The sequence below is a fragment of the Xenopus laevis genome, chromosome 4L, assembly GCF_017654675.1.
Source record: "Xenopus laevis strain J_2021 chromosome 4L, Xenopus_laevis_v10.1, whole genome shotgun sequence".
NCBI lineage: Eukaryota > Metazoa > Chordata > Amphibia > Anura > Pipidae > Xenopus > Xenopus laevis.
Window position 1 is genome coordinate 31,407,637 of NC_054377.1, and position 26,783 is coordinate 31,434,419.

Genomic DNA, 26,783 nt, shown 5'->3' on the forward strand with positions numbered 1-26,783 from the left:
AAATCTAAGAATGCAAAATGATAATGAAAATAATGTGCAACAGTGGCAAGTAGGCAAAGGAAGTTACTAGAAAAATATGAAAGTAATCTGTTTAGAGGAATGAGAGAGGGAATCAGAGTGGAGGAGGTGTAACAGAGGGAGGGAGAAAATTAACTTGAGAGGGAGGGAGAAGCAAAGCAGCGAGAGGAGTGCAAGGTACAGGAGAGAATATCAGATAGAAAGAAATCAAGAGGCAGAGAGAAGCCCAGGATTACAGTTCTACTCTTTCAGCTGTGCATATAGATAGATTTCTCCTCCTTCACAACACATAATGGGGTGCATATGAAGAGAGGCAAGAGACAAAGAAAAGAAGAAAAGACACACTGAGATGTGCTGGGAGAAGTAGAAAAAGATTAACAAAAGAATGTAAGACAGTGTGCAGGAGAAGGCAGATAAAGAAGAGTCCAGGAAAGGAAGGGCCACAGAAGGGTACAAATAATCAAGGAATTGGAGGAAGGGAAGCTACATGAAAACTCACACAAAGATCCACTAATACAGGTGTTAGTAGCACACAATGAGACACACAGGGATCACAGTGGGAAACCTTTTCTGCTTTAGAATGAGGTAGCTCATAAGAAGCAGTTCTGTAGGCCACATGATTTGTATAATTCTTTAGGCATAAAGGCTTCTGATGGGCTGTCTCAGCAGTGTTCCAGCCGTCTTTTTTTTTTTTTTTGGTAGGCTGTCCACTAACATTGTTGTTTCTGCACTCTCGCAGTATTTCATCTATAATACGAAGCACCCTCAGCTATCTCACTAGCAGCTCTTCTGCTATAAATACTTTGCAAGAATAATATGGTAACTGTCTCAGAGTAGCCTCTTAGCAATATTTTGGCAATTAAGAAACAAGCATATCACTGTACCAGCAGTCTCATTGAATTAGACTTTTTTGAACATCTTTTTTGCTGCACTTTTCCTCAGTCTTTGCACCCCTAAAACTGTGAAGTCTTTTAGCAGCCTCCATCAGGAATCTGTCTAGAAGCTCTGCTATTGCTCTCTTTTGACATAGCCAAGGACCAGCCTCTGTCATCTGTTCTAAGGAGTTGCCTCTCTGAGTGGGTTTACTGGTGGCCTTTTAAAAAACAGAATCTCAGGAAGCGCTCTCAGCCGTCTCTTTTTCAGCCATGGCGTTCACCTTTGCAGCGTTCTGCTACATGCTGACACTCGTCCTCTGTGCTTCTCTAATTTTCTTCATCATCTGGCACGTGAGTCTCGCAACCTCAGTCTACAACATCTAGAACAAAATAGGTAGTAAGGGAGGGGAGGCATTTTAATAAAGTAATAAAATAAATGTAAATGTAAATACTATGAAAATGGGAAATATTATACTAACAATTGGCTCAGTATATTATATGCCAGCCAAGGAGAGGCAGTTAGTGGGGGTATACTAGTGGGGGTAAATAATGTACTGTGTGAGGCTAGACAGATGGATATTTGTTGATCTAATTCAACAAGGCAGGAAATGTGTGGGCCTGTGGCACAAAGACAATACTTCTAACATGTTATAAAGAAGGTGTAATAACATAATTATTATAGCACAGATTCTACAGTTTAAAAGACCAGAAGGATGAAAAGCAAGAAATGCAATGTACAGACCACTCTGGCTTCACTGTTTCTAACAATGCATATTGTTTAATGTTACACTGCTAAACACGCCAGTGACTCAGAAATGAATACTAATAATAAAAATCATAAATTCAATAATGTTTATGTAAAATAATAAAATCTTTTTTTGTCTTCACACATAAACCCTTAGGCAGGTCTCAGGTGCACCTCTCTTCACATCAGTGACTAGGTATCGGCTTTTTTTTTTGTGCTCTAGACCTTTATTACACTGTCCAACACGCAATGTTTAAATGCATCTGACTGTGGAACGTTTTTCTCTTCCAGAATGTATTTTGCATGTATTTTATGCTACAATGTGCATGTAACAGATGTTTCATGATAATACATGTAGAGATATTACTACATGTGATTGTATTGCTGTGTATTTATATGTTAGCTGTACAAAATGGTGATTATTTAGTAAGAATGATGTTGATAATGCCATAGATTGCATCTGTACCACTGGCAGTTAAATGCAGTGATTCCAATGTAATCCTTCACATTATACCTGCCAATAATAGGTATTTAACATAGCAAAATGTGGCAATATTATGCCTTCTAGACTAATGTGAGCAGCTGCCATGGCTCTTTGTTTGCAACAGAAAAACAGAAATACTTAAACAAATTCCTCCTATATATCCATATAGATATTGTAAACATAATTAAATAAGTAAGAATTTAGCAATGGTGTGGATAAGTTTGTTTAGTTTATAAAACTAAACAAATGCTCCTGAATCTGAATTGATCTTCAACTTCCAACAATCCTCTAAAGCTTTCAGCTTCTCAGAAGTGCTAGAATTTGTTTTCGATAGCCGGAGGGCCAAAATGATGCCTGCTGTATGAAAAGTATTTTTTTATTCAGCAGTACATTGTGGAGGCAAGCACACCTGCAGAAACCTTGTCAGCTGTCAATCAATACATTAAATAAATTCATACATAGACCAATTAAACCATACTGCTGATTGGTTGCTATGGGTTACAGTACTTATTGTACCTGTGCTAGAAAATAAGTTCCACTGATCAGATCTGAATTTGCAACAATGTATCCTGTAAAAAAAATCATTATGTAGCTGTGTTTTAGCATTTTGATTTTACATATGTTTGTAAAAAGGTTTAATTTCAGTACAGGTACCTGAAATTCTTAGGGATGTAGACCTGTCAAGCAATAAAAAAACAATAATGTTCAATGCGTTGCTTTCCATCTTATGGTTTTTAACATTCATTTGAAAACATTTATTGATGAGACTGTATGCAAGGTGTGAAAATTTCAGGTGTTCTAAGAGAATTATCTGCCCCCATGTTTTCAGCATGAGTCACTGCATACTTCTTGTGTGACATGTTACATCTGTTTGCGTACATGAGTTTTTCTGTATGTAGTGCGTGTGTGTGTTACACTGAAGCTCTTGTAATTCACATTGTACAAGGCAGTGAGTCACACAGATTGAAAATATGAATAGCATTGTGTGTATATATCATTATCTATCTATCAGCAGTATCATTACAAAAAATGTGACTACATTTGTCATACAGCTCCCCCTCCCCATTTCCACCTTTGTATGTCCCATTCTTTGTGTTTCTGCATCTCTCTGTTGCTGTGGAGACTGATCTGGTAGCCATGGAAACTGCATATGTTTATAAAGTGGTACCCAGAAAAAGCTACACCCTTTCCAAACCACACCTTCTACATTAAACTATCCCATCACACCCACACTTATTTCCTTTTGGAAAACATGTCTATAATGATGCGATTATTGTCATCATCTTATACATCATCATTTATTTTTAGAGCACCAGCAAATTACACAGGATTTTACAATATTACTATAACCAACATGGGTCTTACAGTAAATTAATAAAGGTTACAGTGTGATTACAAGAGCCTATTCTGAATAGCTTCACGTGTTTGTATTTTGTCTGTTATTTAATTTCATCTTTTTGCTGTTCTGTTTTTTTTAGTATTCTCTCCTTTTTTTCTTTTTTTCATTTCTCAGTACTTCATTACCTCTTAACTTCTGTGTTGGTCTCTCTTTATGAGGTCAATGTATTATAACTGTCTCTCCTCTGGGTATTTCTGCACAATTAGTTCAGTGTCCTCTTGCAATGTTAGCGTGTCTGCCAGCAGCGGGAGCCTCTACAAGAACCGTCGATCTAAAGATCTTTTGCTTTATCTATCCAACAAGCTACTTCCCTGTATGTTTCAAGTTAGATACACACATTTAGAAATATCCACAAAATAAAGGTGCAGGTTAATGTCTTGGGATCTAAGAGCAAAAATATTGTGAAAGCTAGAATTGTACACTCTTTGCAATATATATATATATATATTATGTGTAAGACTAAAGGTGCTAAAATGCATGTATTGCAATGAATGAATATTAAACCATTTAACTTTCTTTCTTCTTATAATCAGCAAGGCGGTAAATAGAGAGAGAGTGTGGACGTCTCAGCTGGTACATGGCCTAGGACCTAAGGGATTGAAAAGAATTGCATCATTAATATTAATTGGAAACTGTAGTCCAAAGGGGAGTCATTCTCATATGAAGAGGTTGATTTTTATAGAGGGGGTTGAATTAAAAAATGTGTTTTGGGACAATTTGAACAGCAAAAAGAGGAAGTTTTGCCATTTTTATGCAGTGACTGCAATTGAGAATGTAAAACAGTTCAGAAAGTGCATCTGGACAAATGGCTGAAATTTGGTACAAAAGACACAGTTTACATAAAACTGGCAAAACACTTGAAAAAGGGTCCATGTAATCCAACATGCAATAAAAAGTAGCAGCACAGTTTTGCTGTTTGCAAGGCTCCCTTCATCTTCCTTATTTGGGTGAACTCATGGCCGTAATGGTCAGATTAATGTTGATCCGTTCAGTCCTGGGTCAGTCTGAATCAGATAACTAATTGCTACCAGTGTTCAGCTGACTACAAGTATAGGTGAAAGGTCCACATACACAGATATTCACGAGTATCGGGCAATTCTGTCAGAATTGGATTGAACTGTATGAAATATTTGTACTGTACATGTAAAGCTAGCATTACATTAAATGGGTAGTATATCACCCTGTGCAACACAAGTTTAATCAAAAGGACTTTTGCTGAACACACCTGTTGTTGTTTTAATCACGAAAAATCAATGGCTTTTGTTATTCCTTGAACTAACCAGGTCAAACAGGGAATTTGAAGCTACTTCATGATGGTCCTTGCAAAGTAGATTTCCCCCATAAAAACCTGAGCCAGAGAAAATCGAGCTTTAATAATGGGCCCCTAAATGTCAGAATAAAGACATTCCATTTTTAGAAAATAGCAACACACAATTATTGTTACAATGTTCTCCCCTGAAAAATGTATCCGCAAGTGGGATAAAGAAGTACCTGGGTAGGGACAAATGTATTGGGCTTCAAAGTTCTGTCCCAATATCTCTGATGTAATAGACAACTTTACAGAAGCAGGTAGGACCGTTATTTTTCTGCTAGTATAGCTCATGGGGACTGATAAGGCTCTAATAAGTTGGGCAATGTTGGGGCAGGCTTTGAGACAGGAGCAGAACTGGGCAGATTGCCAGAGGTGTTCTTGCTTGATGCAGATTTATTTCACATTTTGATTTTAGGATTTTGTAGAATCCCCTAATGTTTTAGTTACAGAGGGGCCCAGGTACAAGTGATAAATGTAACTGTCTAATATTTCAGAAACAATTGCTTTGAATTTTGCTTTATTGAAGTCATATTCTTCATGCTTACATATTTAGAAATACATCATTGCTTTATGGCAACAATTTTGTGGTGACATTTTGGGCCAGCACTTATGCTACCCTAGCTTTTTTACCCTAGTTGTTTTTATTCTGAATGACTAATTTATTTTCTTTTGTTCATGCACATTGGATCTATAAATGAAGCCTAATTAATAACAGTAAGAGGCTCATTTATTAAACCTCTAATTTATCTGGTCCAGGTTTCTAAGGGAAAAACTCCATTTTTTTGTGGAAAAAAAAAAAGAGCTTTCTCAGGGAAAATTCAGTAAACGAGTTTTCAGAGCATCAATTGTATGATACTAATTGACGCTTGATTTTGTTACGATTTTTTTGAGAAAAATTATTGATAAATGAGTTCAATTCATGGAAGGGAGTTTGGTCAACTTTGTTTTCATAAAAAACTGAGATTAATTTGAGTTATAGTAAATAACCCCCTAAATGAATACTATTGTTTTGCCACAGTATTGTTTTATGGCCGTGTGTGCACAGTCAGAAGGCTTTTTTCTCTCCCCTGTAAAATTGCCAGAGGATAAAAGGCCTATGGGCATATTTACTAGAGGGTAAAAGTTCAAATTTGGAGTATTTTCACCAAAATCTAAACTTTCCCTTGGCATAACCAATTTAATAAAAGGAGAGTATGACACGTTTTAACAAATTAATTTTGTATGGGGGATCATTCACATCATTTCGCCAGGTAAAATTTCTCCAGTTTAAACTGTGAATAGTCACTTATTTGCCAAGAGCAAGGGAATGAATTTTGGACAAGAAAAAATTCTCCAGGTTTAGCCTTTTAAACTATCATTAGAAAGATAGAGCAGTCACTTTTGCATCTCATCACCTTCTACATCAAATGCTCCATTCTAATATCCCACATACTGCAGTTGTATGGGGAATTGCATTGGTGAATTTTCATAGGATTTATACCAAGACAATATTCACATTACTCTTTCAACAGCATACTTGTTGATTTTAAGTAAGAAATTTGCCTGAGATAATTCACAATTTAGTAAATATGTCCACTAGTGTGATATAGCCCTAACAGGGTGCACTTTTTCTGCAGCTTTTTATTTTAGTAAGCAGGCTCATATCATGGAAAGACAGATGAAATTCAAGGAGGAATCTTGTAAGGTCTTAGTGCTGGCCATTACAGCAATATAAATACTGATTATACATAACAAGAATCAGAGATGTAGATGGAGTATGGAAAATAGAAGACAGCAAGTTTAGTACTAAGTATCACTTCGTACCAGTCAAGCGCTGTGAATGCAACAATAACCTTAGCTTGGACACCATTTGTAAAGTGGAATGTTTTACACAGATTTGGTTTGATTGAGCTTGTGAAAATTTTGGAACACAGGGATGAACTTAATTAACATGTGATCTACTAACCTAATATTAATGTAATGGTTAGCCAGAAAATCAAATGTCTTGAAAGAAAGGGAAACCACTATCTACAGAAACAGCTTATGTGAAGAACTTGATAAACTATATCTGTATTTCCACAACCTTCCAGAATCTCTTTCTCTCTTTGTTTGCTCTTTGTAAAGGGAAACAAAAGGCAAATTACCTTTGGAGGTGCCAAAAGTTAGGCACCCCAAGTGATATTTACTTACCTGACACCCTGGGCTGGTGCTCCTATTAGCATAAATCTGTACCGGCCCGGGGTTCTTTCAGTAAGCACCATGGAGCTAGCCTCTTCCTGCTTCTTTGGTTTTCTCACGGCTGCCCATGTGCAGTAGAGTGAAAAGCCAAACTTAACAAAAAAGCAGGCTATTTCGTTGTACTGCACATATGTTTGCCCTGGGAAATTGGAAAACCGAAGAAGAAAGAAGATCACTCCATGGTGCTCGCTTGGAGAACCCCTGGCCGGGGCAGATTTCTTCTGATAGGAACATCGGCCAGTGGTGTCAGGTAAGTAAATATAATCACTTGGGAGTGCCTAACTTCAACCACCTTCCTCTATTTAACAATAACCACTAGTCTCCCTGACTACCTGCTTGTGTCCTTTTGGAAAGCATCTAGGGAGGTGGGATTCATTTAAAACTAATGTGGGGTTACAAAGATTATTTGCTCTCTTTTGTGTCACCTTTTATGTGGAAGAGCCCACTGTTCTTCTTTTTATATCTATAATTTGTTTGTTTTTTTTGTTTTTTTTTCTGTATTCTTTGATACATACATATTTATAAATCCCTTTAATATAAAGTTTTATATATATAAATATATATATAGAGCAACAAAAACCGCACACAAAGGACTTGTATAAGTGCAAAAAATAATAACCAATTTATTGCAACGTTTCGGCTCCTGTACTTGAGCCTTCTTCAGGTGGCTCAAGTACAGGAGCCGAAACGTTGCAATAAATTGGTTATTATTTTTTGCACTTATACAAGTCCTTTGTGTGCGGTTTTTGTTGCTCTATGAATTTTTCAAGATAACCTGCACCTAGGCAATTACCCAAATGATCTGAGTGCTCCAGCTCCATGCATAAATATATATATATATATATATATATATATATATATATATATATATATATATAAATATATATATATATAAATATATATATATATATATAAATATGTATATATAAAATATATATATATATATATATACTCTTCCACTAATCCATTCACAATGGCACATTGTAACTCTTCAAAGAGGTGACATATGAAATTTACAGAGGTGTTGATTCTGGGTAGTTACAATGTGTCATGCAACTCCTAGTTAGAGTTGCATTAATGGATGTGTGAAGTGTTCTGAATCCGCCTGGGTACACATGTTAGAACAGCATTGTATGTAGCAGTTGGAGGCCCCCGCCTCTGTTCAGGGATGGTTTCTCCACCTGAATCGCCTCTTTCATGCCTGGTTCGAACAAGCGGTCTTCTTTATTGAAGATTTGGACCTTGCTATCTTCAAAGGAGTGTCCCTTGTGTTTTAAGTGTAGAAAGACAGCCGAGTCTTGCCTTGTAAAGTTATTGCCATTCATTTTGGAGAGAATACTCTAAAACTGGTTTGAGAATATGAAAGAACAGCAAGAAAACTGGCGGACTATCGAAACCATCTACGCTTTAATCTCAATTGCCAACATCAGGGACTCACCCCTTGTTGCCTACGCCTGGGTTCAACCATAAAAGGTCACAGAGCCAACAAGATTTTACAAAAAGTCTAAAAACATCTACTAAATGAATGGGTCAGACAGATCAACTTTACCATTGATGCCCTTAAGCAGAAAGTTGAACATCTGAAACAGAGTCTGGCAAAAGAACTGCCTGATGAAAGTCTGGAAAGGGTGGTTGTTTTTGTTGAACATGCACAGATAGCCCAACACATTACAAGAGTAAGGAGAGACACATAAGCAGATTCACCACCTTACTGTCACAAAGCAGCAGTTGGAAAAGGACAGAAGAACTAACCTGGAGGCAGAAAGATGAGACACCAAAGAACACCAAGGGCAGGTGGTAATGATGATGCCCTGTTGGGGGCTGTGCCTTCTGACGGGACAGGTGGGGACAGGAGAGGGATGTGCCTAAGTGCATCTCTTGGATAGAGTGCTGCCTAACACAGACAGTGCTGTATTTAAGGGGCAATCAGTAAGCCTACAGATCTATATAAATACAGAAAATCGAGAATACGGTTAAAAAAAGGCAGACTTTCTAAATGGCCCCTAGTGTCTTTTTTTGTGTTTAATTGTGAAATTATTCAGCCATCTAATTTTATAATAGCCTCTTGATTGTAAACAAGGAAGATAAAATGCAAACAGGAAAAGGGCTCATTAAGATAAAAACAGTTATGTGCCAAGAGCGAAACTTGTAAAATGAACAGATGACTGTAAACAACAAATGTGATTGCACTTAATTCTCTCAGCACCACTCGATCCATAAACCAGTATACATAAGTTATCACAATTATGCATTTGCTGCTGCTGAAAATAAACTCAGAAATCTTCGGTTGCAGTTAGCAAATGAAAAACAAAATGAATAGCAGTCAATGTTAAATTCATAAAAATATACATATTAGGGTTTTTTTACCTACTGCACCACAGTTGTGGACCTGCAAATTTCCCTGCAGTCAGTTGTGCAGAATATCCCATTATTGTTTTAAAGGTCTTTGTGTCAACATGCACTCCTTGCTCTTCCATAGTGTTGTGCTTGGCAATGTTGTCTTTCTCTTGCCTCCTGTTATGACCTGAGCACAGTTATGGCCATTGACACAGGCTACTGTACAAGCACTGGAGCTACTGTTACCTCCAAACCATTAATATATCATTAATCCATACCAGTATGTTACTTTGGAAATAAAAATTTGCCTGGAAAATCTTAGGGTATTGCAAAAACTTCTACATTAACAGATTTATCAAAATGTGAGTTTAACTCATCCATGTTCTATTCATTCCTATGGGATTTTTAGAACCAATGTTATCAAATGGTGAGTTCTAACTTTCACCCATTAATAAATACAATTCTAAAAGTCACATTGGAATGAATAGAACAAGGGTGATTTTTATTTATTAAGCTCTAATTTCACATTTTGATAACATATGTGTTCATATAAACCTGAAATAAAAGATTTACTTTCAGACATTGACAGATAGCAATATTAAAGGTTCATATTACAGTGTAGGAAGAATAAACTCTGATAGCTATTTAGCCACAAGCATACTGCTTCTGGTGTTTAATGCTAAAGAAGAGAATAAAGTAGTAGTGTTTCTCCAGCACACTGGTAAACTCTATGGTGCATATAATATAACAGTATACAGGTGTGCACATGCACCTTAAACCTTTTTATGCAGATGTGGACCTTTAAAAAACTAAAGCAAATTATTTACAAATTCATTATGTAATATTTGGTCTGTTTAGATACGATAGGTTGCAACTTGTTACTGTGGAATTATTTTAGCTCTTCTGCCTTTTTCTTCAGTCGGGTGGTTTATTTATCAAGAAATGAACCAAACACACCTGCCTACTGATAGCCTTTCCTGGTAATCTACTTATCTTATACAGGAGATACTGATGCCAGCATGTTTAATAACCATAAATAAAATACTACCAGGATAGGGGGCACAAATGGTAAGATTTGTGTATGTGCCAAGGGAACACGTAAAGGGAAGGCAGGAACAGGTTGAAGAGGACATTGAGTCAGACTGGAACAGGTGCAGAGTGGAACAGGACGGAGAGGGCCAAGATCAGGACTGGACTAGACAGGATGAAGAGGGCGAAGGTCAGGACTGGACTAGACAGAATGTAGAAGGCGAAGATCAGGACAGGAACAGAGTGTATGGGACAGGACGGTGTGGGCGTAGATCAGATCAGCAGACAGGAGCAGACTAAAAGTATAGGACAGTGCGGGTGTAGCTCGGGAGCAAACTTGATCTGGAGGACTGGATAATGGGAGGAGACTGGAGCAGATAGCAGGAAAGGACTGGATAGCGAGAGGACTGGAGCAGAAAGTAGGAGAGGACAGGAGTGGATAGCAGGAGAGGACTGGAGTGGATAGCAGGAGAGGACTGGAAAAGGCAGGGCAAGATGCAGAGTAAGATGAGGGAAGATATAGACAGGTTACAGGTCAGAACAGAAAGCAGGAAACAGAAAGGCAAGGTCAGGTCAAAACAGAGTAAGGTTAAGGCAAGGTCAAGTTTGAAGTGAGGAGCAAAGCAAGATTCAGAATAGCAAGGAAAGCTGGGCAGGGCAAGGTCACAGCAAGGTTAAAGCAAGGAAAGATCAAGGTTTAAAGCAGGACCGGAGCAGAACTGGAAGGGGAAGGTAAGGCAGATCAAGACAGGACAAGGTTCAGAGCCAGGCAGGACAAGACAGGGAAGGGTTCAGACAAGACAAGGCAAGGCAGAATAGAAAGGAGGTTAGAACAGGAACCCGTAGCTAGGGACAATGCCGCACTACTAGGATGGGAACCAAATGCTCAGGCAAGGAGTGATTGGAGGGCTGACCTTAAATAAGTTAAGTGGTGAATGGGACAACAAGTATAACACAAGAGTTATAATAGGAATGCTGTGCCTTGCTCTGTAAAAACACTTAGCAACACTCCTTTTGCAGATCATCGCTTTTGATGAATTACGGACAGACTTTAAGAACCCTATTGAACAGGGAAATCCCTCCAGAGCAGTAAGTGCAATTTTTTTTTAATGACATATTATTCCTCTAACCTCTCCTTTGTAAAGCATCTTCCATGTTTTTTGATGTAGGTTATAGATTAATGTTTGGTGATGAGCTAATTCACATTATTCTTCCTGATACAAACACCTTCTTATAAATTTAAAAACCAACAAATGCTAATGTAACTGAGTCTTTTTAATAAATATATATATATATATATATATACAGTATATATATACAGTATATATATATATATATATATATATATATATATATATATATATATATATATATATATATATACAGTATATATATATATATATATATATATATATATATATATATATATATTAGAAGTGGTAGAGATCGCACTCACAGGTCTTAATATAGAAAAAGAAAATTTATTGTGGACAAGTGCTGACGTTTCGGCTGAGACAACAGCCTTTCTCAAAGTGAAAAAAGTGTCATACACACGGATATAAATACACAGTGTGGCGGGAATAAAATCAATACAAGAGGAAACACCGGGGGCAGAGGAAATGACATGTCAAGGGCAAAATACATGATGATTAAACAACTTAAAGAAAAACATCTTTTTCTATATTAAGACCTATGAGTGCGATCTCTACCACTTCTAATTGATGTTACCGACTTTGGACTGCACCCAGGCACGCCTGACCTCCATTTCGTGAGTGCCGGTTTTTTGCTTTACATATATATATATATATATATATATATATATATATATATATATATATATATATATATATATATATATTTTAGAGATGATAGAGATCGCACTCGCAGGTCTTAGAAGAAATAAATGTATTTTTATTTGTGGACAATCGGTTTCGGTTGATGAAAGGCTGTTGCATCAGCCGAAACGTCAGCGATTGTCCAAAAATAAAAATACATTTATTTCTTCTAAGACCTGCGAGTGCGATCTCTATCATCTCTTTTACATTAATTTTCATCGAGGACTGCACCGAGGCATACGTGACTCCATTATCGTGAGTGCCGGGTTTCTCCACTATAATATATATATATATATATATATATATATATATATATATATATATATATATATATATACTTAGTGACTAAATTAATGTATACCCAGAGCTCATACATTTTCTAAACAGAACACAATTTTGTGTACATTTATGAAGTGCTTTTTCTGGCCATAATTGTGTCAAGGATATGCTTTGCAAATCTCTTGGACAGTAACTAACCTTTTTTTTTAATCTCTTTGCATGTTTTGTCCAATATCTCTCTTACCTTGCTTGCTCTCCCCTATTCCATCCTGTTATTCCACTCTTCATCTACAATTATTTCTTGCCTCCCTTCACTGTCTAATTCCTCATATTGTCCTATGTCATTTTCTTTCCACCCTTTTTACATTTTGATTTCCCCCTTTTCTTCCCATGTCTATATATTCTTTCCTATCACACCTTTTTTTGCAGAGAGAAAGGGTTAAGAACGTGGAAAGGATTTGCTGTTTGCTCAGAAAGGTTAGCGACCAAACCTGTGTGTTATTGTTTGTTCTGTTTCATGTTTTTTTATTTGAACACTGTCTTTGTGCTTTATGTTTTGTTAAACTGTTTTCATTTGTTTTTTATTTTATTGTGTGCAATTCTTTGTAATTTGAATGTGCTCCATCATTTTGAACTGTCTGTGTTGTTTTTTTATTACACGCATTTATAAAACATCAGTGAATTCCACAGTGTTGCACATAAGGGTAGATAATGGACCTGCTAAAAGGGGTGCAGATAAGTGAATCATGAGCTATTGATCTACAGTCATATGAAAAAGTTTTTGAACCCCTGTTAATTCTTTGGAGTTTTGTTTATCATTGGCTGAGCTTTCAAAGTAGCAAATTCCTTTTACTATATAACATGCATTATGAAAACAGCAGTATTTCAGCAGTGACATAAAGTTTATTGGATTAACAGGAAATATGCAATATGCATCATAACAAAATTAGACAGGTGCATAAATGTGGGCACCCCAACAGAGATATTACATCAATACTTAGTTGAGTCTCCTTTTGCAAATGTAACAGTCTCTAGATGCCTCCTATAGCGTTTGATGAGTGTCTGGATTCTAGATGGTGGTATTTTTGACCAGTCGTTAATACAAAATCTCTCCAGTTCAGTTAAATTTTATGGCTGCCGAGCATGGCAGCCATTGGTGAAAAACCCCTTTAACTAACACTGCATTGCCAATAAAGCTATCATTCAGCTGAAATATGTAAAGAACAGAGGATTTACTCTTGCTCCTTTACTAATCGATACTGTCATGTAGCTTAAAGAGTTACTGTTACTATAAACTACTCTTCAAAATATTAATGTACATTAAGGGGCTGATTACCTAAAAGTAAACTTTTTTATGAATACAAATTTGACCAAACTCCCTTCCACAAATTGAACTCATTTATCAATAATTTTCTTGAAAAAACATTGCAACAAAATTTAATATCAATTTGTTTTATACGACGATAATGCAAAAATAGGGTAGGTAGCATGTTTTATAAGATTCATATAGGAGGAGTAGAAATATCATAATATACCCCTAATTATATCATTATCTGCCTTCAATACCCAGCCCATGCAGTACCATCCCAAAACAGCCTCTGTATTTTGCATTTGTCTTCAGCTGTCAATCTTTACATCTATATTTCCTAAAAAAAAGTTCCCCACACCTCTCAAACTTTAATTAGTAGCTGTGCCCTTTATCCAATAATACATCATTCTTTATCTTCTCTCTTCCCCCGATTTATTGGCCTTCTCTCTCTTTTATTTTGTCTCATTTATTGGCATCTGCCCTCTTTCTCTGTAGTGTTCCTGGTTACATATTAAGTAGGAAATTCTCACTCATATTTAAATAAACCTCTGTATTCCTAGAATTATTACTGCCTTATAATTTTCCTAACGTGCACTCAGTTAAATAAATAGCCTGGCAATCCTGTTAGTCTAATTAGCAATTACTTTAGATGCATATTACATGACTGTTAAGAATTAAATCTGTCTTTAGCTTTTAAACAGATGTACAACATATGGATTTTATACAGGGTGAACTAACAACAGTTGGATGAATTACATTAGAGGGTACACTGCATTGACTTCTATGTGTCCAAACTGGCATCAGATATATTGGATGCTATATGGCTAATCATTTAAATAACGACTAAAAATAATATAAAATATTTTGTGAAAAGTACAAAAGAAAGTTCTTTCCCCATTGTTATACATTGCCTTGGACCGGTAATGGAGCCAATAAACTTTTTTTGTACTTGAATATTAGAAACTACTACTTTAAAGCACCAATTTTGGCATTGTACCCATGACAAGACAATGACAGAAATTAGGAATCTCTGTGATCTTTAAAAAAAATGGACAAAATAGACACATCATAACTATTTTAATAAGAATGTTTCTCCCAAACTCCACAACATATAGGGGGTTATTGATTAAGGCTCAAATTTGAGTTTTCAAGGTAATTTTTTGTCAAAACTGCCATTTTCAGGTTGTCTTAATAATAACAGTTATAATCTCCATTTTTTTATACCCGAACCCTGGAAATAGCTTGATTCCGAGAAAAAAACATCTAAAACCTGTCAAGGTCATGTAGGAGTCAGCGGCAGAGCTCCCTTGAACCATTTAAAGATGTAAATAGCCTGCATGATGTTTGCGTTTTTTACAGAGAGTTTTGCACGAAAACTCAATCAATTTGAGCGATTCAGGTTTTTTGTCACTGGAAACACGATTAATTTGAGTTTTCTGGTTTTACAACTCGAACTCGTAGAGTCAAGTTTTTTCCATTCGAGTTTTTTATTAAATAAGAAACCATTCGAGTTCATTCGAGGTATAAAAAGTTGACCTTTGATAAATAACCCCCATAAAGAATGAACCCAAATTAAGGAAACGAAGATCTAAATACTAAGCATATGAAGTCCTGGTGGAATATTATGACAGATTGTAAATATCTACATCACTGCCTATTCCCAAAAGGGTTAAAGGGTACAGTCCTCCCCAAGTTACAATTTTGAGGATGAATATTTTAATAATAAAAAAGAAAAAGTAACAGTAAAAGAAATAAAGCAAAACATATCTGATGAATGCTGAGTAATAATTCTTAGCAGCTATGAATTTAACGTTAACAACCTTACCCTCTTGAACATGGGTTTGACCTTTTGCCCTACTCACAAATTGGACAAAGTTAAATTTTATAAGGATCAATTCGTCTGTGAAAGAAACTCGTGCTCAAAAGGTTTTTTAAAGCCCCAAATAAAGATAACATCATGCAAGAATTATCTGATATCGAGCAAAAACCACTCCAGTATTTATATGACTTATTAAAAGAGATCATTGGGGAAATCACCAGAGCTGCTAGACCTTTAAAAAAAAAATCCACTTTCATCCCCCAAGTAATATTTATACTAGTGTTTAGGTATACATAGACTGCAGTAATGCAGAAGGTTAGTAGAATTGTGGACATACTAATAAATAAATTATCAGTAGCTGAATGAAAAGCATTAAAATATATTGAGTCTTGGAATGATGTAATTATCAAGCCAAAAGGGCAGAACATGGTAATTTGACCTATGCATTTGTACTTAAGAGAAATATAAAAACAATTAAATTAAACAAATTGAAAATGCCTCCTGAGAATCAGTACAATTCAGATAGTTGACAATTATTCATCCAAGAGTAGCAACCATCTATTTATTGCCCGATATATAAAAAAAAATTAAATAAATTCCCCAAGGCAGAATTAACTTGCTTACTGAAAACCTCTCCAAATGAGTAGATCTTCAAATTAGGGATATTGTGGTGGATCTTCCTTCTCATAACAAAGACACTAAAGATATTCTGTCTAAAGTTGAATTCCCCTATTGATTCTAGTTGCTTACTAGTAAGAAAGATTGATATACTACATATATACTACAGATCATTTTTTTTAATAAAACTTTTAAAATGTATACTAACTCATAATTTCTTTTAATTTTCAAGATAATTTCTTCCTACAAGTACATGCAACTGTCATGGGAGCCTCATGTGCTCCCTCCTTTGCCAGTCTTTATTTATGTTGGTGGGAAGAATAGGAGGTTTTCCATGACAAGTTTACCAAATATACAGAACATATTCTTCTATAGTACAGCTATATTGATGACCTGTATATTCTATGAAAAGTTGACCAACAGGAATTGGAAACATTTCTAACCTGTCTTAATAATAACAGTTATAATCTCCATTTTAATCTGTCATATAGATAAAGACAAAGTAGGTTTTATGGATCTGAAAATCAATCTGATAACAATTTTGTAGCACTAACATATACTGAAAACAAACATCTAAAAATAGTGTATTACAATTATTACAATTCTCCAGCAATCACCCTGATCATATGAAAAAATATTCTAGTTGTTGAATTCCAATGATGAGGAAACATATCAGTTATTAATAAAGGGCAATCAGGAGTGTATTCAATGCAATGTGCATATAACAGAGGCCTGAAGTCCAAAAGGATATAACTTCCTATGGCTCTCGCCAGAGAAATAGAAAATAGGAGAAGCCAGTCTGTTTTTTGAGAACTTATCAGTGTTTCTGGCATACAACAAAATATATTCTAAAAAACAAGTACATTTATTCACTTGAGGATGATCGAGATATGTAAAAGATTCTAGGTAAAAATTTCACCCGGTTTAGGGGATGAAAATGTACATTGTTTTCTTGATGGTAGCAAAGTGAAGAAATCAGTAGGTGAAATGATCCTTTCCATGTGGCCATTGCATAGCATACAGTGGTAGCGAAAGAAAACATCATTATTATGACCGGGGAATAAGAAACAAATTAAATGTTTTATTAACTGCTTTTGTAATATATCGTGCTCTTGTGGCAAGAAATATACAGTGTAAGTAAAATTATACGTACATTTAAAACTAGAATTATATAGTGAATAAAGTACCCCCTTTTGTAAATTATAAGGATAATATAAGTTACCGAGGAGTTTCATGACCATATAAAAACACGAGGCCGAAAGCCAAGTGTTTTTATACAGCTCATGGAACTCCGAGGTAACTATTATAAAAGCACAAGGCTGAAGGCTGAGTGTTTTTATACTGGTCATGGGACTCTGAGGTGACTTCTAATATCCTTTTGCAATAGGGGGTACTTTATTTATTATAGTATACAAATTTCAGTGATTCATGTGACAGAAATGACATCACTAAGCTACAATTAAAACCAATGACATCACTAAGCACCGTTTATAAGGATATAATTTACAGGATATTCATGGCTCATGGGGCTAAAGTGGGAACCATAGATGCCATTTTAATCAAATAATTCAATTTTTTAATAATGATTTCCATTTTCTCTGTAATAATAAAAGAGTACCTTGCACTTGATCCTAACTAAGATATAATGAATCCTTATTGGAGGAAAGCCAATCCTATTGGGTTAATTTAATGTTTAAATTATATTTTAGTAAACTTAAAAAGTATGGTGATCAAAATTACGAAAAGACCCCTTATCCAGAAAACTTCAGGTCCCAAGCATTCTGGACAGGTCCCGAACTTGTAGCAAAACATTGGTGACTTCTTTCTCTTTTCCAAATAGATGGTTTTCATCCTCCAATAAGAAAATAAAAGCATTTTACTAGTACTGAGCAGAAAAACAAATTTCAACAATAGTCTGACCAAAAGCGGCATTCTTTATAAATATTCTAACAATGGTGTGAAATTTATTTCAGACTTAAATAGTTTAGGAATCGTTGTAGACACTGAAAAACATAGTATCCCGGTACAATAAAAACATGTAATTTAATGTTCTGTAATGTAATTACGTTGCCTTTTAAGTGGCCACCCTATACATCCATCTAATTTTGTGAGAGATGCACAATTGTGTTCAAGCTACCTTAAGTGATTTAGTCGTCCAGCTTTGACATATAATCTAATTTCAACATTGCATTTCCTTGCTACCATAGTTACTTGAATGCTGTCATTTATTTAGACTTGGCAGATTATGCTGAATTGTTATAAATATAACTTCAAGCTGGCTCATTTATTACTGATTGTGAGTATCAGTAACTACTCAGTATCTATAGCCTAAAATCATTGACAAAATATAAAAAAATATTCTGTAAATAAATAATAACTATTACCCTAGGCAACAACACTGTGTTTAAAGGAGAAGGAAAGTCTTCGTGCACTTGGGGGTCCCAAATGTTAGGCACCCCCAAGTGATTGTACTGACTTACCTGAAACCCCCAGGCCGGTGCTCCTATCAGCAGAAAACTACACCAGCCCGGGGGAATACCAGTAAACACCAAATATAAGCATCATTGAACATTTATGGGGAGTTTCTTATTGCATTTTCATCTCCTTCATGTCTCAAAGATCTGGAGGCTGTTCTACATGGCAAATGGCCCAATATCAGATTTGCTAGTATGACACAAGCTGGTACAAAAGCATAGCGTGGACCATCTCCTGTTAATGTGTACTTTTTATATACAATTTTTGCCACCAGCTACCAGCTACAGCATCCTCCATTTGCACTATGCCTTATCTATCATGTGATTGACATAGGTTAACTATGAACCCAGAACTATAAAATAGTGTGTGTGTTTCTATATTGTGGTAGAGTGACCAAAGAATTAGTAAAAGAGATGTAAGTGTCAGGAAAGCTGTTAAACAGAGAAGGGTTTCTCAGTTTAAAAACTTTAGTAGCCAGATCTTGGAAGCTGGAGTATTCTGGAAGGAACAGGTAAGCCAGGTACTCTGATCCATTATCCAGCTCACGTATTGCAGCTCACTTGCCACAGGAAGGATGCTGTCCTGTGGAAAAGTATTTAATTCTAGTGAGACAATTAGGAAGGTCTCTCTGAGCAGGGCACAGAATAGAAATGTTACCTGCCTATGTGATGGACTCCCAGAGGGTCTGGGGGTGCTGCCTGCAACTACAAAGAGCAGAGGGAGCCTTTGACCAAGTGAAAGAGAGTCTATCTCAGCAGTGTCAGACTGGGATGCCAGGGGCCCACCAGAAAATCTTAGGCTGAGGGCCCATATTCTAAACTATTGGAACCTCACTCATCCTCTTTATTCTCCTAGTCTCTTTTCTTTGTTCCCATAAAGAAATGAAGGAATGACCATGAAATTGGCCAAATGGTTAGAAGCAAGAGGCTCACTGACACCTGGGCCCACCGGGAGTTTTCCTGGTATCCCAGTGGGCCAGTCCGACACTGTATTTGAGTGAGAAAGACAGGAGGCTGAGCAACCCCGAAAAGGAAGTATCATAAGTACAGGGGTGACCCCAACCTATGTGTTTTTGCTGGTAGTTCACAAGGGGCTCAGTTTAGTGAGGGAACTCATCAAATGTGTGAAGATAGCCCCCAGTGGCCAGGATTTATTTTTATGATTTATGCTTTCTATGCTGAAATGGTCATCCCTGTGTTTAAATGAACTGCCTAAAAGTGAAGAAAGTGTCTGTTTAGAATTAAATTTAAAGGGAATTCAAATTAAAGATTATGCAGACTCTTATTGTATTTGAACTACTTGTTTTATATTTTTAAAATTGTTTAATATTTAAACATTTAAACTATGACCATTCTTTTTAAGGGTGGAATGTATCCTGTTGTTCTTTTGCCCTTATTCTACTTCTCACTTCCATCTTATCTGTACAGTTTATTTCCTATTTTCTGTTCTGTTAATACCTCACACATCTTTACTCCCACCTTCTCTTTCCTCAGCTGGTAGTGCCTGAGTATTGTATCCACGGCTTGTTCTGCTTGATGTTTATGTGTGCAGCTGAGTGGGTTACTTTGGGCCTCAATATACCTCTCCTATTTTACCATCTTTGGAGGTAAGTGCCTCCTTGTGTATTGCACTATAGTCATCTTTCCTTTTTTTATTTTTTGATAACTGTATACCCTACCTTTTGGGTGCGTTGAGTAGCAAGGTAATCCAGGCATTTGCATAGATATTTAGTCTCATGCTCACAAATGCATGGATAGGTGTTACAAGTGGTAATATATAAAGTGAATAGACATCAGTCTTTAAAAAATGGCCCTGTTTTGCTTTGAAATCAATGATTTCATGCGTAGTATGGTTAAGGTAGCCCCCTGCTATAAGAGACAGCATAGTGGTATGGTGAATAGCACTGCTGCTTAGGCCGCACTGGGGTTCCAAGTTCAATTGTGACCACCTTGTATGGCTTCTTTTGAAATGGACCCTAATCTGTGTATAGATGTACTCATGTACCTGTGTAGGGAAATTAAATTCTAAACAGCACTGGCAAGGACTAATTTGAAAGTTTAAATATAATATATGTATAATATACAGCCATATATGATTAAAGAATAGAATATTTATTTCCAGACACAGATATTACATACATTTCAAATTCATAGTTCCTATTAAACTTCTAATAGATTGAAATGGAAAACACTCAAGCAGTTTTAATTATTTCCAAATGGGAAAACATGGCTTTATTGGCATCATAAAGGCAGTTATTCTAGTGTCTGATATTTTACAAGAGGTCCCGTTCCCACTCTAACACCCATTAGTCACCTTTTATTCTAGTGATCCATTTTATAGTGTTTTTGCTTGATATGGCAGTGTTTGACACAAATATGAAGCATGGGACTGGAGAGGGCAAGATTTTGGTATTAGAAACTATACTGTACATAGTACACTGTACAACAAAAACATTTACAGTGATAGTGGAACATTTCTATATTACAGATGATAATCAGTTGAATTTGAATTATTATTAATAAAAATATATAAAGTGCCAACATATACTGCTCAGCTGTACACTAAATGGATGTATACATTGAACATACATTACACACAAAAACACAGCAGATAACAATACAAGATGTAGAGAGGACCCTGCACAAAAGAGCTAACAGTTTCTTATACTGTATGCATATGAAATACATGCATATATACACATATGTATACAAGAAGGTTCCCTTGGCCATTTTTGTAGGAGCAGAGATTTAGTTAAATATTCTTCAGCTGACATTAACATGAGAATATAGGCACACTAGGCGCAAGTAAAATGCTGTTGATTTTTCAAGGTTAATTGTGAATTGCTGTATGTTGCTCTAGACTATAATTGTAGGTGCAGGGCTACTAACAGCTGTTCTCATTGATGTCAGTAGAGAGCACCCCCTGTTGCATTGTTGACATTTTGATAGCTGTAAAACAGACATGGGGGAAAGAGCCGTCAGGAGGCAGAGTCAACATTTAGAAAGGGGAAAGAGCAAGAAGAAGAAATTGAGGACATAAAGATGAGGGATGAATCATTAAAGTGTACCTGTCACCTACACATAAAAAGCTGCATAATTAAAGTCCTTTGCAAATTAAATATGAAACCCCAAAAATTGTTTTCATTAAAACATCCATACCTGTTATAAAGGTGTTTAAATATCTAAACTGTCAATCAAGTATTACCTCTATACTTTCACTTTCCATTCAGCACTTCCTACATGTCACTGCTCTCCTCACATTCCCCCTTCCCTCCTCAGGCTCTATAATTGTGTAGGGCACTGCAAATGGACATCAGGTCCCCCATTCTGGTGCATACACAAGATTTTGGGGTGATACGCAATTTCCCTTAATAACCGTGTCCACAAAATGGCTGCTGCCTGCTTGCTGTGATTGTATAATTCCAAGACAGAAGGAAACAAAATTTAAATAATAAATACAGTGTAAGTAAAGTTTATTTTGCTCAACTAACATGATAGAAAAGAGTTTGAAATTATTTCTTAGGGTGACAGGTCCCCTTTAAGGGGAGAGAGCAGATATTAGTGAGAAAAGGAGAAAGCATAGACATTATGATGGGATGAAGATGAGTCAGCAAATTTATGTAAATCAGGAATGAGTGGAGAACTAAAGGAAAGGACAAGGAAAGGGAGTGGGAATGAGAGAAGGAAAATGGAACATGGATATTAGGGAAGGAAAGGAACATGTAAGAGGCATATTTCATTCAGGTTTGAAATATTTTACTAAGATGGAACCACATTTTCAGGAAGCTGCTAGTATTGGTGCTATCACACATCTTATATTAAATATTTAGACATTTATGCAAACCTTTTGCTATATGACATAATCTGGACAGAACTAATACCTTTTTGAAAACTTGGCTTTGCCTTAGTAATATGACTCTGCTTAGCTGAAATTATCTTAAACGAGGATATTCTCCATAGTGTCTACAAATAACCCATATTAAACTGAGGGACTCTGAGAAAGTGCTGTGAGGGCACGAAACGCGTTAGTTTCTGCACATACCCACTGCCATGTACACCGCACTGTGTTTTGAATAAAAGCCACATTCTTAATAGCGACTCTCTCTGATGTTTGGATCAGCGCCGGATAGCGGGTTCAACTTTTGTATAAACTGAGGGAGGGTCTATACATACAAACAACTTTTAATTATGCTTCATGTGTACAAAGCTGTAGATTAATACCATGTATGTCACTTAAATGAATATGCAAAATTACTGCACCATTTTAAGCGGTGCTCCTTTGATGGGGTAATTTCTACAAATAAAATAACAGAATCTTTTAATATATATTACCAAGTTCAATTGCCTTCCAAACTACAGATGCCAGCCTTGTAGTCAAGAATTTCCAGGAGGATATTTTGTTCATTTAAATTGGAACTGCTCTGTGCAATTGGCACCAAGACCCTAACGAAAATTTCAGTTATTTTTAAGACTTGTGCCAGCCAAAATATTTATTTTAATTATTGTAGTTGCATTGTCCATCATAATCTGACAAGGGACAGTGAAGAGTAACTTGATTATTTCAGAAAAAGTAGCGATTGTTGTATTGATTATATTTAGAACATTTCTTGTTTCCATGACATGTTAAGTTTTTATAATAATTCCCCTTATAGAAGTTTATAGAAGTAATAATAGCTAAACCTGCTATCTGCCTGCTAATCACAGAGAATTCTGGGGAGGAGGTGCAGATTCGGCAGTTTCATAAGACAAATCATTTGCATTAGTCTATAAATCCGAAATGCCACACATAGTGGCAAAAACAATTTTATTCACCTGGATTGATTCTATGAGTAGCTTACACCTCAGAACATGTCAGTTTTGCATACAGAACACACAGAGTATATGATGAGGATTCTATGTGTAATCGTGTTGCTCACACTCCTACTATAGTTGTTATTATTATTCATTAGTACTGATGAATATTAGAGGGAATGTCATCTAAATATGTGAAATATTTATATTCTTAATTCAAAGTATAAGTAAATAAATAGTAACACATATATATGGGTATTTATTGCACAGGTACTTCCACCGGCCAGCAGATGGCTCAGAAGTAATGTTTGATCCAGTGTCCATTATGAATGTGGACATTCTGAACTACTGTCAAAAAGAAGCCTGGTGTAAACTGGCATTCTATTTGCTATCCTTCTTTTATTACCTATATAGGTGAGTAACAGGAATGGTGAATACAATATAGAGTCTTAAAGGGGTTGTTCAACTTTAAATTAACTTTTAGTATGATATATATATTCTGAGGCAGTTTGAAATTGGTTTTCATTTTTTATTATTTAGCTTTTTATATAGCAGCTTTACTGTTTGCAATTTCAATCTGGACTGGCATATGAATAGGAGAAGTCTGAATGAAAAGATGAGTAATAAAAAGTAGCAATAATAATACATTTGTAGCCTTACAGAGCATTTGCTTTTAAGATGGGGTCAGTGACCCCCTATTTGAAAGCTGGAATAAGTCAGAAAAGTAACTGGCAAATAATTAAAAATTTTTAAAAAAAGAAATAATGTAGATGAATTTAAAAGTTGCTTAGGATTGATGATTCTATAACATACTAAAAGTTAATTAAAGATGAACAACCCCTTTATATAAAACTAAATACATAAAATTATGAAAATTAAATATTTGTGTTGAGGATGAGAAAATTGGGCAAAGGGAAAATCCTGTGGATGAACGTGAAGAATGCAGAAGGTGATGTGGGATACTCTGGGAAAAGGGGTTAAAAGTTGTGATAGGATCCTTTCATTTCTAGAGGAGCATAACCAAAATGAAATTAACAGCATTCTTGCTCTATATGCACAACATAATACTATATCTACATATGTACCTGTACATAAGTCAGACAGTGGTAATGTGTGCAAATCCATTCACACCCTTTACAACCACCTCATTATATTTTAGCCTGAAGGCATTTGGTCCCATCTAGCCACAAAATCAAATCCTTTCCCACAGCTGGTCACCCTCATGCTTTTTGGCAACTCACATGGTTCTTTTTGATTAATGAGTTATTTCATGTCACCTCAATATACAACAGGCCAGTGGTATGCAGAGCTTAAAAAATATGGTTGACCCAAACTGATCGAAAATGATGGCGGTGTCATACTGTAGGGCTGCATTTTATCATTAGGGACTAAGCATTTTGTTAAAAAGATACAGATTTTGATCCAAAATACAGTAAAACACTGCAAGCATGTTTACCATTCAGCATGACCATAATACCAAATACAAAGGCCAAAACTTTTTTTAAGTACATACACACAGATACAGTATACATAGCTCCTGTGTAATGGCTAGAGATAAAGCACCAGTTTCTTTAATACTCCTTACAATCAGGATGGGCTGTTGCAGAGGTGTGTAGAGGAGGTTGATGGATGCAAAACATAAATGCTATAACACAGATACACAGATTATTGTGGTCCACAGCACACCAACAACAATGCAACAGAATGGACAGTATTAATATAATACATTAATGATCCAACATCACAATAATAGATGGAACAATGCAAGCCACTTGCGGATTCTTGCTGGAGTTAAGGCTACGTAACCCTTGTCACTTTCTTATAAAGTAACTAGCTTTTGATTCTAGCCATTTAGTCTCTTTATTAACACATGCACAAAGTCTCGGCTCAATTATATTTACAGTAATTTGTGGTGCTAGAATCAAAAAAATGTAACAATGGAACCAACCAGTCAAATGCCTTAGGCTAAGTTCTTAAACACTTATCCTTACATTAACATATGTTCTTTGTTTTTATTAGTAGCACATATAATTTAGATTGGATTCCTCTATCAGGTTAATGATTCAAGTATCCCAGCAATACTCACCAGTTTATATTTATACTTATTCTCATTTCGTACAAGGTGTGGTAACATATACTGCTTGGCAAAACATATGTACTTACATAGTTTCCATATAAATCACTATTCTTTACCTATTCTAATGTATAAAATCCTATACCAAAATCCACCTCTTCATACAAACAGCATCCTGAACTAATCCCACTTCTTCCTCGCACGCAGGGTGGGGGCCACTGTACGCTATGTCAGCGCGTAGGATGCTGTGCCTCTGCTGGTGAGTGGATTACCCTGGCCCTCCTGTAAATGCCCCCACTTCTAGTCTGCCCCTTTCGCACATGCTGCATGCTGTTACTTGAGCATCACATCTTGTACACATATTCCTCTTACACCTAATGTCCCTTTTCAGCCTCACTTAATATGTAAAACCGGTGTGATCCCCTGCATACTGATCCCTGTATTCCCCTTATCCAAAGCACCTTTAGTACTTTTTTGACTTTTCACTGAGTTTGAGTAACACATATTTTCTTACCCATCCCCTTTTTGTAATGCCTACTAGTTTCTGTTAATAGTTAGTTCACCATTCTACCCCCTCTTTCTGAATGCTATTCCCCTAAACTTTCTCCATATCTGCTTCTTTCTCAGTATGATTTACACACTTGTCACTTTTTGAATATCGCCTCTTGAAATCCTTGAACCCAGAAGACAGAAAAAAGAAAACCGAGAGAGAGGCTGAGATACTTGCTGATAGAAGAATGAACTGCAGGGAGTTGCTGAGTCTACTCTCTTTAATTACAAATTCCTTTTATCCTGTACCTCAATCTCTCCCCTCTCATCTCCCTCTCCACTTGCAACTTTCCTTCAGCTCTCTCTCAATATCTCTTCTTCTCTCTGTTTACATCTTCATCTCTCTTGTATATCTCACTTTTTAGACTGCTGCTGGCTTACAGCTTTTATTTGTCTGTTTGAAGTCTGTGACTTTATTTCTTTAGAGAAACTTAAAGTTTACTGTCAATAAAGAATAAATATATATTCTCTAGTTTTATTAGCGCTTGGGTGTGTGTGTGTGTATGTCTGGGTTCACTGGCATAAGCCTAATTTCACATTCACGATAAAATTCAATAAGAGTAATAAAAATAAACTTTAAAATTAAGAACCACAAGGTTAAATATTGCAATGTAATATT

General features: G+C 36.0%; 1 protein-coding gene across 2 annotated transcripts; it reads left to right on the forward strand.

Moving 5' to 3' along the window:
- Positions 1-173: 173 nt before the first annotated feature.
- On the forward strand, positions 174-26,629 carry LOC108713959 (protein cornichon homolog 2). Of its 2 annotated transcripts, XM_041590050.1 has the most exons (7): positions 178-1,244; positions 11,437-11,505; positions 12,960-13,007; positions 20,245-20,357; positions 23,812-23,955; positions 25,823-25,874; positions 26,243-26,629. In XM_041590050.1, exons 1-6 carry the CDS (start codon positions 1,164-1,166, stop codon positions 25,854-25,856), a joined length of 489 nt encoding a protein of 162 aa, XP_041445984.1. In that variant the 5' UTR covers positions 178-1,163; the 3' UTR covers positions 25,857-25,874; positions 26,243-26,629. The 2 variants fall into 2 exon arrangements, with proteins under 2 accessions (XP_018113210.1, XP_041445984.1); XM_018257721.2 differs by lacking the exon at positions 25,823-25,874 and having other exon boundaries at positions 174-1,244.
- Positions 26,630-26,783: the final 154 nt, after the last annotated feature.